A 14,446-nucleotide genomic window follows, 5' to 3' on the forward strand; every position below is an offset into this window, starting at 1 on the left:
CTCTAGGGAACTGGTTCCATGGAGATTTTTGCAGCCTACCCTTGAAGACTGTACAACTCGGGTGGGAAATGGGGTTAGCTATACAAAAGCTATACCTTACCCAGTTATTGGTTAGTTTTGTTTATTGGCAGCTGCTTTATTTAGGGAAATGAACTTCTACATAAGGCACACCAGGGAGTAAGTAGATCAACAGTGCCATGGAAAAATAACACCTGGAGGAGGCACTGTGGCTGGCACTACAGAACAGTGACTCCACCTCTGTAACCAGACACGAGTCACATTACAGTGGGACTCAACTGCAGATGGGAAAAGCTCATAATCAAACTTCTTTGTCCATGGCAATATCATGGGTAATATCTGTGATGAATTATGAGTTGCTGAGAGCACAAAAGAGTGATCTACATTTACTGTGAACCCACTAACCATTTGGGAATAAAGCAGCTGCTGCTACAGGTGACAAACATGGGAAATAATGATTGTAAAGTAGTCAATGCATTGGAAAGAGCACTGGACTAGTAGTCTAATCCTAGGTCTATAAGCTTTGTGACAAGTTAAGAGTCTTTTAGAGACTCAGTTTCCTCACATGTGATACATGGAAATGATAAAATAACTTCCTTGCTTGACTTACATTTGGTCCTACTGGGAAGATGAAACAGATGAAGATGTGAAAATGCTTAGAAATTGTAAAGCAGTTATAAAGGATTTCACTTAGTAAAATAAAAGCAAGTGAGCTTCACTTATTCCCTTACCTGGAAATAGGCAAAGGCCAAGTGATCCAAGGCATCTTCTAGACTTGCCTCATCCTCTGTCTTCCACTCTCCATAAGATCCTCGGAAGAGACTGACAGCCTCCTCCAGCCATGGAATGGCATGGTAATAATCCCCCATGTCATAGGCCACCTACACAGAACACAAGTACCATCGCTAAAGCCTTATTCCACAGGTAGAAAAAGAAAATGACAATTCAAAGAATAAGAGGACCTTTGGAATCCAAGAAGGCAGATTTTAATTTCAAACTCATTTTAATTCAATTTATTAAGCATCTACTATATACAATGCATTGTATTAGGTGAAGAGGAGACATAAGGGTTCTTATGCTTAAGGAATTTATAATCTGAAGGAGAAGGGAACATGACCTCAACTAACTTTAATTTGGGACACAATGTCATGAGTGCTCCAAGGAAAATGCATACTATCCTGTGGTGGCACAGAGAAAGGAAGAGACTTGGGAATCTCAGAAAGCTTCATGTAGGAGGTAGCATCTGAGACAGGCCTTCCTTGAAGAAGGAAAAGGATTTTGGTGAGTAGAGACTGGGAAGAAAAGCATTTTAAGATGAGGGAATGGCAGAAACAGAAATCTAAAGCAAGAATGTGTTCAAGTAGTCCATCGTGGCTGTAGCTAGGGTGAAGAGAAACAAAAAGTAAACTTGAAACAGCAGCACCGGCTAAGCAAATTACAGTCTTGAATATCATATTTTTAGGAAGATATTGCTGGTAGCAATGTGAAGAATGGATTATATTCATTCATTCATTCATTCATTTATTCAATATTTACTAAGTATTTCCTATGCGCCTGGTGGCCCTGTCCTGTAAGAGCTTAAATCAAGAGGGGGCACGTGAGTAAGCCAATAATTGTAACACAATGCATTAGACACCATAACGAAGGTAGACATGGAATACTATGGAAGCTCAATGGATCTGTTCTGTATTAAATGCTGGAACGCCGGCAACATGGCAACATGTACCAGACATAGCTCCTGTCTCCTCATAGTTTACAGTTAACTAGAATACCAGAGTTGCAAGTGGAATTTCCTGGAAGTTGATACTGGAGACAACATGGAATTGTAAAGTTACAGACTAGGAAGAACTATTGCAAAATGATCTAATTAGGGTGTAACTTCCTGACAGAGAAAAATCCTACAGATATTGCAGTTCTGCAGCCTAAATAATAAATCATTGTTCCTTCAAGTCTGTCATTAACCTGTTGTTTCATTTTTCTGCACCTCAAGTCCTATTTGTAAAAAGGTTGAGCTAAAAAATGCTAAAAATGACTGAACTTTTCATGACAAGTTAATTTGTTTAATTAAGATTTCTATGAATAACTTCAAGTCCCAGCAATATGGTAGACTGAAATAACTGGAATCCTTCCGAACACAAATTCAGACACTTTGAATACTATAAAAAGTGTTGTATTATATATTTTCAAGAAATAAAAAAACAGAAAATATCAGGTACCAGAAACAAAAAAGGGCTAAAAGCCCAAACCATAAGCTTATGAGCAGATGCTGACGTTCCTTAGGATGGGGGTGGGTGTTAATCATAGTAACCTTGGTGTTCAGTAACCTTGGGTTATAACGCCCATATGAGGATAGAAGATGAGCCATTCTTAGACCTGCCGCAAGCCCAGGAACTGGAACTAAGACACCTGTATGAAATTGGATTCTATAAAAAACTACACCTTAGGAGAAAAGGTAGACCAGAAAAAAATTTGCCTGCTGCCTTAATGAGACAAGAAGATTTGTTTGTTTCTGTCTAGCTCTGTGTAAGAATATTCTCAATTTTGAGCCTCTACTTCTTGTGAGTATAGGGTTTGAATCTGCAATATTCATATGGTTAAGGAACTCCTATGTCAATAAATGAATATAAAAATGGATCTAAGGCCAGTGAGAGCACCAGAGTTTCTGGAAGAAGAACACCCAAAACTCTCTGGAGGGATATTCCCACAACTCTGGGCACATGGATTCTCTTAAGGGGAAAATGTCCTGCTGAAAATAAGCTCCCAAACATGACAAACTATATCAGGAAATAATCCATCATGAGCAAGAGTCAACAGACACAATAGCATGATGATGGAATTAGACAATTAAGAATTTCAGAAGATAGGCTGGGTGCAGTGATTTATGCCTGTAATCCCAGCACTTTGAGAGGCTGAGGCAGGAGGATCACTTGAGGCCAGGAGTTCGAGACCATCCTGGGCAACACAGTGAGACCCTTATTTAAAAAGTAGCTGGATATGGTTGGGCACACCTGCAGTCCTAGCTACTTGGGAGGCTGAGGTGGGAGGATCACTTGAGCCCCCCCAGGTGAGAGGATCACTTGATCAAGGCTGCAGCGAGCCATGATTGTGTCACTGTACTTACTTGGATGGCAGAGCCAAACCCTAAGAAAAAAAAAGAATTTCATAAACTAGAAACTTCATAATCCATAGAGGAAGGGATTGGGGAAGTATAGATGAAACAAATTTGGCCACATGTTGATAATTATTGAAGCTTATTCTGTGACTTGGCAATACCACTCCCAGGTATTCAACCAAGAGAAATGAGAATAAATGTCCATAGAAGGACATAAAAGGATGTTAACAGAAGCTTTATTCACAGTAGCCCAAACTGGAAGCAATCCAAGAATCTGTTAACAGAAGACTGGATCAACAGTTTGTGGCATATTCATAGAATGGAATACTACCCAGCAATAAAAAGAAATGAACTACTAACAAATGATACAATATGGATGAATTCCACAGATACAATGTGCTGAGTGAAAGAAGCTGGACTCAGAAGGGCATATACTATATGGTTTAGGAACACGGCTACCTGGGCAAGGGTGGAGCAGAAGGGGTGGGGTGAGTGGTAAGGAGGATGAGTGGGGTTTTAGCTGTATGTAACATGTTTTTTTTTAAAAAAAATATATTTTAAAAAATGAAACAAACATAGCAAAATCTGAACATATATCCATGACAATGATAGATATAATTGCTTGCTATATTATTTTATGTCCTTTTCTTATATTTGAAAAGTTTTCTCTCTCAAAATAAGTAAATAAATACAGAAAGAAAGATTGCCAGTAAGACTTCCAGGAAGTGACTTACTAAATTTTCAACATATGGCTTTACTTTCAGAAAGGCCTCACTAATGAAGAATATGTTAGTACCATACATCAAACTATTTACCTGGCTTAAATTTAAATCAGCCATGAGCATGATGATTGAGCTCTGATTCTGCTCAGGATCCCATAAAAGAGAAAACGGTAAGTAGAGAGACTCAAGCAGCCCACTCTGCTTTAATTTGGAAGACTGACTCCCAAAATTTGGAATCAGGACACATGAGACCCACTCCCAGATCTGTTGACAAATACTGTAGGTGTCAGGAAAAATACACCTTACTGCAATAAACACCTTCAAAGGTAAAATGGATTTGTATGGCAAAGGCTGGCAAAGAGTATATTACAAAATGATCTCAAGTGTGATTACAACTTATAATCAAAGATCGGTTAAAGACCTCAGATGGGTGGGGGGGATGTTCCTGAAGTCTATTTCCTCAAGTAATGTTAAAGCGAATGGCCTTAGATTTTGGACACGATTTTAATTTTGTATATCTAAATGCTTAGGAAATGTTGCATTGGATTCCAGAAAGTCTCAGGAGGCTGTTTCCATGATCCTACCTTTCCATCACCATCTCTTATCCTTTTCCCCAACCTTGTGTCCCTGACCCCCTGATTTCCCTTTCTACCCAAGGGTTCATGCACTGGCCGGGTGCTATAGTTAGGGTGACCAAAGGACCATTTTCCCCAGTTCATGTCTGTTGTTCTAGCATAATTAATAACACCCCTTTCAATCTCAAGAGTGTCCTAAGCATATAAACACCTTTATTACTATGGAAAGGCCCTGAGATTTGGAGTCAAGACTGGGTTCAAGCTTTAGTTCTGCACTTAAAATTGCATAATCTTAGGGCAAATTATTTACATTCTCTGAATCTTGTTTTCTTTCTCTGAAAATGGAAATATCAAATTTCCAAGTTTACTGTAAGTATTAAAAAGAAGTAAAAGCAATCGGGACACAGTTATTTCATCCATAAGAAACCAGAGCCAAGCAACTGGTCCTCTCTCGAATATTGTTACCTTGCCAACTTGGAAGCAGTCATCCCCTGTGAGAGAAAAGAGCCGTTTGGGGCTGTACAGGTCAGTGATGGCAGAGCCAGTGACTCTCTGAAAGACACCTCGGGCCAGGCCTTTCACATTGAGCATGTACACGTCCTGCAGCCGCATCAGGGCCCTTGCTGCTCCCTCAAGGTCCTCAAAGGCTGGAAGGTCTTGTTCCACCTTCTCATAGCCATCCTTCAGAGCTGTAAAAGTAGTAAAAACATCAACCTGCCATTCAAGAAACAGGAGTTGGGCATTTAATACATGCAAGGCATGACCACCTGTTCAAATATTTAGTGAGATCAAGTTGGATTTGTCTTTGTGTTCCCAGAGGCAAGCACAGTTCCTGGCACAGGGTGGATGCTTAATGCAATTCTGAATGAGGAACATTCAGAATGAGTGAATGAGGAATAAAAATTAAGGCACACGGCTTCATTATATTGTCCTATCCTGTATGTCTCCAGAAGTCTTGCTCTTTAGGGAAACAACTCTTCTTTTTCTTTTTCTTTTCTTTTCTTTTTTTTCTCTTCTCTCCTCTTTTCTTTCTTTCTTTTAATAGAAATAGGATCTTGTTCTGTTGCCTAGGCTGGAGTACAGTGGCATGGTCATAGCTCGTGCTTGAATTCCTGGGTTCAAGTGAGCCTCTCACTTCAGCCTTCTGAGTAGGCAGGACTTCAGGCACACGCCATCACATCCATCTAATTTAAATACATTTTTTTGTAGAGACAGGGTCTTGCTATGTTGCCCAAGCTGGTCTCAAACTCTTGGCCTCAAGTGATCCTTCCAACTTAGGCTCCCAAAGTGTTGAGATTATTGGCAAGAGCAACTGCACCCAGCCTCTTCTCACTGTTAGCTTTCCAAAAATCAACAAACTTCTTTTGTTTTTTTTTTTTTTTTTGAGACAGGGTCTTGCTCAGTCACCCAGGCTAGAGTGCAATGGTGCAATCTCAATCTCAGCTCACTGCAACCTCCACCTTCTGGGTTCAAGCGATTCTTGTGCCTCAGCTTCCCAAGTCTACAGGCATGTGCCACCATGCCTGGCTAATTTTTGTATTTTTAATAGGTTTCGCTATATTGCCCAGACTAGTCTCAAACTCATGAGCTCAAGCAATCTTAGCCTCTCAAAGTGCTGGGATTACAGGCATAAGCCACTGCGCCCAGCCCAAAAGTCAACACTTTTTTTTTTTTTGAGACAAAGTCTCACTCTGTCGCCCCAGGCTGGAGTGCAGTGGTGCGATCTTGGCTCACTGCAACCTCTGCCTCCCGGGTTCAAGTAATTCTCCTGCCTCAGATCCTGAGTAACTGGGATTACAGGCATGTAATCCCACCACATCCTGGTAATTTTTGTATTTTTAATAGAGACGGGGTTTCACCATGTTGGTTAGGCCAGTCTGGAACTCCTGACCTCAAGTGATCAGCCCACCTCAGCTTCCCAAAGTGCTGAATTACAGGCATGAGCCACCGGGCCGGCCGTCAACAAACTTCTTAAAGCACAAAGCAGAATAAATTGGGAAAGTGATCTTGCTATAGATGACACTGTAGTGACAATTTAATGAAACAGAAACTACTAGAAGACGGTTATTTTCTATACATATATAAATGGAAGGATTTATCTTGTACTTCGTCACAGGATGGTATAATGTATAATGTATAATCATACAAACCGATTAGCAAGGGGGGCTAATTCTTTGTGCTAGCTAGAACTAAGGATATTAAGTAATACCCACCTACTCCATTACCCTTTGAAATCACACCCCAACAGAATCTCTCTCCTTACCACCAGTCAGGAGATAGAATCTTCTCTCTTACCCTCCAGCCCTCCTCCTCATTACCTCGGATGTTCTCACTGGCCTCCAGACTATGTACCACATTCCTCCAGTCAGACTGTAGGCGTTTGATGAGAGTAAACGCAAGCAGAGGGTTAGCCACAGGGGTTGTTGAATCCTCATGCAAAGAAAGTACCTTGTCATAGAATCTGAAAGAAAGGAGTAGAATGATGTCACCTCCTGATACGACCACTACACCTAGGGAAAGCTGGCATGGTGTGTGTACATTAAGAGTAGCTAACATTGACATGCTGAACCTCTTGAGATTCACATAATAGTCCAACCAAAAAGCCATGCAAGCACAAAGAATATGAAAACTATAGATACAACAAAAGTAGGTCTGCTCTTTTGTTCATTGAATGAGTCAGTCTATATTAATCAATTACTGTATATCAGGCACCATGCTAGAGATATAAAGGCAAGACAGGGTCCAGCCCTCAAAGGGATCACAAAGTCTTTTTCTCCTGTCATCACTGTATATGCAATACTTAGTATCTGGTAGAAACTCAAAAACACTATTGAATTAATTATAGCCACTGTGATGTGTGCTATATAGTGGTCCCCAACCTTTTTGGCACCAGGGATGAGTTTCATGGAAAACAATTTTTTCCACGGACCAGGGGCATTGGGGGATGGTTTTGGGATGAAACTGTTCCACCTCAGATCATCAGGTACCAGTTAGATTCTTACAAGGAGCACACAACCTAGATCCCTCGCATGTGCAGTTCACAATAAGGTTCACGCTCCTATCAGAATCTAATGCCGCCGCTGATCTGACAGGAGGCGGAGCTCAAGCAGTAATGCTCCCTTGCCCACCACTCACCTCCTGCTGGGGGGCGGGGGGCGCCTCCTAACCAGCCATGGACTGGTACCAGTCCCTGGCCCAGGGGTTGGGGACGTCTCTGCTATGAGAGAAGTGAGCATATAATGCTGCAGCTGTGCAGGCAGGGCAGCTCACCCAGGTGGGAGTTAGAAGGGGGAAGGAAAGGCTTCCAAGAAGAGATGGCATTTGATCTGAATCTGAAAGGATTTGTTAAAATACTGAAAGCTATGACTTATTGAGCTCCTACCATGTATTGGCCTGTTGAGCGCTGTAAATAGGTTGTCTCATTTAATCGCCCCCCACCTTCGGACCTACACTTAGTGTAGATTTAATTTTACCCATTCCACGGAGAGGAAACAGAAACAAAGCCACACTGTTAGTAAAGGGCAAAGCCAGGATGGAACCCAAGTCTGACTAACTCTGAAACCTGAGTTCTCAGCTGATTATGCTATATGGTTTCTTAAGGAGCTAGAACAAAGAAGAGAAGAAGAGTATTTTTCAAGCCAACAGGAACCATTAGTGTACAAAGGCACAGAGGCTTGAGATATATTTGTAGTAAGTCAATCTACACTAGTTATTTGCTAGATGTCAGACTCCATGCTAGATTCTAGGGATACAAAAGCAAGATGGGGTTCAATACTCAAGGATTTCACAGATAAGAAAATAACTTTTTTTCTCATCACTCTATACCTAAATTCAATACATATTTCTATAAAAGAATGAATGAAGAATACTCTCCTAGGAGCTAAGGAAAAAATTCTGAATAAGGAAATAATCTTGGTCTCAAGGATCCACAGTTTAGTGAGTAAGGAAGATACAAATAATTACATTACAGATGCAATACCAGATTTAAGAACAAGGCTTGGTGGGGAGGACAGAGAGGGGATGACTAATTCGGCCACAGCAAGTTAGAGAAGGCTTTAAGTGAGAGTGGTACTGTTAAAACTATGACTTGTTCACATATATAAATGTGCGAGAGGGTGGGGAGGAGGCCACTTCAAAACTGCAAGCACAAGACAGGGAGAGTCTGAACCACGACAGCGACGGAGAATGGACTGGGTTCAAGGAAGGAGTTTAGGAAGTGGTGATGACTGTAAAGCAGAATAAGAGGTGGGATTGTCCAGCACACTTTCTACCTTTCTAGCTTGGCAACAATTGCAGAAAAGGGCAGAAATGACAGGGCCTGAAGTGATCATCTTTCTAGTTAATTTCCCTTCTCCAGTGTCCTTCAACAGTGTTCATATAGGCAAAAGATGCTGGTATACTACGGTTAATTCCATTTCTAAAACACCAATGGAATTTATATTACTGAAATTTATTATCTATAACAGGACACATTAAGGGTACTATTCCTGCTCTCCAAGAGTTTTCCCCCTCATTTTAAAATTATTAACTTCAAAAACAGTATAACAAGAATGGAAGTAGAAGAAAAAAGAGTTTGTGCAAAGTGAAAAAAAAATGAACGTGTGCAAGCGCACAGGAGACTATGAGTCCTTTGGCAAAAGTGGGGAACTTCTGCAAGGAGACAGAGATGAAAGTGAAAAACAGAGGAAGTGGCAGGGTGGTAGGATTTCAACCCCTTGGAGCAGAGTCCGATCTGAGGATTTCTAAAGAGTGAGGTCCTCAACTATGAAATGAAGCCTGAAATAGAAGACGACCGTCTTGAGGCTTCCAAGGAGCCGAATGTTTAATTCAACATAAACTAAGGAACAAGAATCTGGACCTGGGTCTCCCAGTGGGGAAATGGGAAACCTGTCAAGTCCCAGGGTGTCTCTGATCCCAAAGACAAGGCAGTCTGTGAGCTGGAGCTCTAGGGTTTTGAAATGAAACCAGCCTCCAGGGTGTGGGATCTTTACTACCCATTGTTTCCTGCTTTGGCTCCATATGGAACTACTTAGGGAAAGATATTCCACTGCTAGATGAAAAAACTTAACAAGCGGAGACTTGGGCTTGAGTCCAGCTTAAAGAGCAGGTGTCCAGGAACAACTGAGGCTGAGAGGGCAGTGATTTTATAAGACAGCTGGATAGGAAGGAGGTGGGGGAAGACCCAAGACTTATTCTGACCCAGCCTCCAACTATCACTCAGTTTCCTCATCCATAAAATGAAAGAACTGGTCTAGTCTAGAAGATTTCTATGGATCTTTTCAGCAGGCACATTCTGTTATTTCTTCTGATCACCCCTTCCACAACTGAATAAACAGATTCCTCATTAGCTTGAGGACTAATGTTTAACAGGAATCAGAGGAAACTGAGGCACAAAGGTAAAATGGTAAAGCAGAGAGGTGAATATTTGCCCCAAGTCATGCATCAAATCAAACGTGCTATCTACTTCCTTGTTTTCTTAGCACCCCTCCTTGCATTTTGGGGTTGATTTGTTTAGGTCAGGGTTTTGATCTCTATTGCAGCACATCAATTCAGTCCAGTGTTTAGATATGCCAATTTTCTGTCACACAAAGAAAAAAATCTCTCAACTGATAACTGAGGTTGGCTTAGAATCCAAAAGTTGGCCCTAGCCCAGCCTCTGAGCACACAGCGGTTTCCAGAGTCTGGAAACTGAGTTACTGGATGCTGAATTCAAACCTCAGGGTTTCCTAAATGTCTTTTTGCTTTGACAAATACTGCTGAGAATGGAAAATCAGATCCTTTCCTTCAAGAATCTGCACATAAAATTTGCAACCCAATCCCTGCATTAAACATAGCCTGGGCAGGTTATCCAACCACAATACATGGGCTATTTCACTTCAATATGTTTTGCCTTTGGAATTCAGAAATGGTTTTGTCTCAGTTCTTCTGGGACATTCTTAATGCTTAATCCTTAGCACAGAAAAAAATTGCTGCTGACACTTCTCTTTCACTCTTGGCGGTATTTTAAACTACAAAAACAGCAACAACAAAAGCTAGGGTAAACTCTCTTTATATACATAACTAGTATATGTACCATACTGGCATATAACCATATATACTATAACAAGTATAATTTTTATTCATTAACTTGGAGTAGGGAGTAGTTCCTACCTCAAGAATATTGCATTTTTCTATCTCAACCGAGCCTTGGAAACAGCCTCTCAAGTTACATAAAATCACCAGACTGGGAGTATAGAAAAATTAGCTAGAACTGCCAAAATTCTTGTTTTAAAAAGCAAACATAAAGGCTGGGTGCGGTAGCTCATGCTTGCAATCCCAACACTTTGGGAGTACGAGGAGGGAGGATCAATCACTTCAGGCCAGGAGTTCAAGACCAGTCTGGGCAAGAGAGCAAGACCCCGTCTCTACCAAACCAAACCAAACCGAACAAAAACAAAAACAAAAGCAAAAAAAGCCCTAGCCAGGCATGGTGCGCATGGTGGTGCGCACCCGTAGTCCTAATTACCTGGTAGGCTCAGGCAGGAGGATCACTTGAGCCACAGGTTTGAGGTTACAGCGAGCTATGATAGAGCCGCTGCACTCTAGCCTGGGTGACAGAGCAAGACCCTGTCTCTTAAAAAGCAAACATTTCACTGGGTTTTAGAGCAGTCACTAGAGAACAGAATGATAGAATGCCAGTCTTCAAAATATCAAACTAAACTGCAAAATTAAATGTTCGTAAGTCACCTGAGAAAATAATCGGGAACTTTTCTGATTTGTTTTTTATCTAGGCTGTCACAATCCTAGTTAATCCTCAGAGCCAAAAGTGGGGCCTAGTTTCACTAGTTGGTCTTAAAATAAAATAAAATAAAATAAAATAAAATAATAAGCATAAAGGCTTAGCATTTGTCCAGCAATTGTTACATGCCAGGCATAATGATAAATACTTTTACATGGTACTCTTAATCCTTCAACAACCCTATGGTGATAGGTACTGTGTTTATCATCATTTTAAAGATTAGGAAACTAAAGCTCAAAGAGGTAAAGTAACTTGTCCCAGATCAGAGCCAATGATTCAAATAGAGGTCTGTTAAACTCCTGAATTTACCGTTAACCACTATGTACTGTGGCCACTAGTAAAACCTCAATTAGTTAGGGGCTTGGTCTATGTCTTGGTATAACAGATAAAAGAAGCGGTAGGGATAACATAGCATAATAGGAAAAAAGTTGGATAAACAGTCAAAACAACTGTATCCTAGTCCTGGATTTGCTACCTGTTAGATTTATTAATACAATCTTGAATAAGCAACTAGACTTTAGTTTTCTTGGGTTTTAACTGATTTCTCAACAGTTAACAGTGTAATACAAATCTATTTCAAAGCACCGTGTGTGAGAGAGAATCAAATGAGATACGGTTTGTATGAGACCTCCTGCTGCGACAAAGTTGTGGCAATGATAATGGTGGAAAGACAGTGAAAGAGACCAGCATGGTGGAGTGGGGTTGGCCAGCTGCTTTGGCCAAAATGCTCTGAGTGCTCTCTTCTGAGAATGTAACCTGAAAGACCAGCACAGGGATTCTGACCCCCCACTCCCATCTCCATCTGAGCTACCCAAAGAAAGAGATTACTGGTATGAAAACAAGCATGGGTAGCAGGGAGCATGCTGGGCTCTGAAATCAAGCAGAAAAAAGTCTTTCCTATTTCCATCAATAAGCTTGGACTCCAATGACTCTGGGCTATGAACAAAAAGAAGACATTTGACTCAGTCAGCATGGACCCATAGAATACTAGACAACAATGCTATACCAAAAAGTGACAATAATTATTGAAATGATCTTCATTTATTGTTAAAATTAATACATACCTATATTGTACATTGTCACACTATTTCAAGCTGTTTATATGCAAGCCACATACTTAAGGACAAGCACCAAATTAGCTCATTCAGTCACTATTAACAAGATCTCTCACAAATACTTTCCACCCACAAAATGCTTTTCTTCTACATAGCTCTCTCTCACAGTCATGGGGTCTCAAAGTTTTGCACAGGGTGACAATGGGTTTGGGGGTCACACTGGACCTCAGAGTCACTCCCCATTCCACACACCTTCTTCTCATGTCACCCCAGAATCAGTATTACTATCACATACACTCACGCAAAGTTTTAAAAGCAGTGCATTGTGCCGTCTTAGCTCAATGAGAAGGAGGTCACGTGATAAAAGTACAATATTAATATATCCAAATAGTGACGTGGTCATAACCACTCTGTCAGTGTTGTAGGCTTCTTCATGTCCCAAGCAGAGAAGGCGCAGCACATATTCATACAGATGGTATCATATACAATCATTTATCTTTCATTTTTCTCAGCTGGACACTGCCAAAGTCGATACATGACTATGGTGCCTCAGCATCCCAAGTCTAACAATCTTTTATGCCACAGTGTGTAGCACTAGAGTTTGTTGATTGTATATCAAAACAATATTAGCTGAGCATCCACTGCTGTGTGCTATACTCAGTATCTTCTGCATCAAGTATGTTTTTTCACAGTGCTTTTTTGATATCAAATATGTTGACACACATATAACATCTCAGTTATCATTTATTTAGTATTTAGAGAGCTTCTACATGTGTAAGGAGAAGGAAGAACTGAAGACATAGAGGGCAGTGGACATCTCTGATTCACAGTCATGGTGCTACAGACCCGAACTCCTTGAGGGCAGAGTTGGCTCTTCTTCACCATTTTATCCCCACTACCTGGAACACTGCCTGGCTCTTAGTAGGCACTCAAAAATATGTGTTCTATGAATTAATGAACTGAAGCATTATTCATATAGCGACCTGTACAGTTACTCAGCATCACTCACGTGCAGAGTATGATATCCACAGCATCGTGCCCATCCAGTGCCAATGACATGGAAATCTCACATATGGTGGAAGACTGTCACCTGACTCCTAACACTAAACTTCAGCTCACTAAGTCATGCGGTGTTTCACGATCGCCCCTTGAAAATTCAATACTTGCATAGCTAAAGCGTCACCATATTTTCTCCATCTCACTCTCACAGTGTCTCTGTCACAGCACCGTCCACTGAGTCTGTGTCAGTGTGACACAGGGCCTGGGGATCATACAGCTTCGCACAGCACATTGTGAGGTCCTCGAGTCACCCCACTCCGCTCTTCCACAGTGCCACCGTGTGTGTTATGGAGTCTGCAGTCCCACACAGTGTGACTCAACCCTCGCCAACACCTCATGCCACGGAGTGTCGGGGTCCCACACAGTGTGACAATGGGTCTGGGGGGTCACACTGGCCCTCAGAGCCACTCCCCATCCCACGCCACAATGTCTCAGTCGCACAGTGCGACAGTGGGTCTGGGGTCCCACGCAGCATGACAATGAGCCTGGGGTCACACTCAACCTGAGTCACCCCACGCTGCTGCACAGTGTCTCCCACTGAGGCCCCTCGGTCGCTCCCACTCGCGGTGCCCTCACCTAGTCAGGTCCCGCAGCCGCGCCTCCTCCCCGCGCAGGTACCGCCTCAGCAGCCCCAGCAGCCGGCGTTCGGGCCCCAGGGCGCGCGCCACGCTGGTCAGTGCAGAGAACGTGTCGCCCCGCGCCGCAGCCCTTTCTGGGTCTCCTGTCCCGAGCGCCAGCACTGCCAGCAGCGCCGCCAGCCGCGCCCCTGGACCCATCGCCAGCGCTAGCGCACTTCTCAGACAGTCCTGGCCGCGCGGAGCCAGCTGCTCCTGCCCTGGCCTGCCCCGCCCCTTTCCCCGCCCCCTCCCGGCTCAGGCCCCGCCCCCTGGCCCCGGTCAGTCGCCTCCGCCGCCCAGTCTCGCCCCACGCCCCCGCCTCCTTCCTTGTTTCAACGCGCCTCACCTCGCTCTCTAGCCCTCAGCTCCTCGGAATGCGTGGGGGCTTCCTGCAACATCAGTGTCAGCCGCCCTCCACTAAATCGCGACCCTGTGAGGGTGTTTCCACTGTGCCCATCACACTGGGAGAAATTGAGGCGGGGTGAGGTGAGCGATGAATTCACAGGTCTA

General features: G+C 42.6%; 1 protein-coding gene across 2 annotated transcripts in view; it reads right to left on the minus strand.

The window, feature by feature from the left end:
- The window catches only part of P4HA3 (prolyl 4-hydroxylase subunit alpha 3), a 37,962-nt gene extending 23,808 nt beyond the window's left edge, over positions 1-14,154 (minus strand). For both annotated transcript variants that reach the window (XM_050756545.1, XM_050756546.1), the window contains exons 1-4: positions 13,896-14,154; positions 6,746-6,888; positions 4,893-5,116; positions 750-899 (exon numbers count right to left, since the gene is read on the minus strand). In XM_050756545.1, the coding sequence (XP_050612502.1) occupies positions 750-899; positions 4,893-5,116; positions 6,746-6,888; positions 13,896-14,095 (717 nt within the window). In that variant the 5' untranslated portion in view covers positions 14,096-14,154. The remainder of the gene's footprint in view (positions 1-749; positions 900-4,892; positions 5,117-6,745; positions 6,889-13,895) is intronic.
- Between the last annotated feature and the right edge of the window lie 292 nt (positions 14,155-14,446).

The sequence above is a fragment of the Macaca thibetana genome, chromosome 14, assembly GCF_024542745.1.
Source record: "Macaca thibetana thibetana isolate TM-01 chromosome 14, ASM2454274v1, whole genome shotgun sequence".
In the NCBI taxonomy this organism is placed as follows: Eukaryota; Metazoa; Chordata; class Mammalia; order Primates; family Cercopithecidae; genus Macaca; species Macaca thibetana.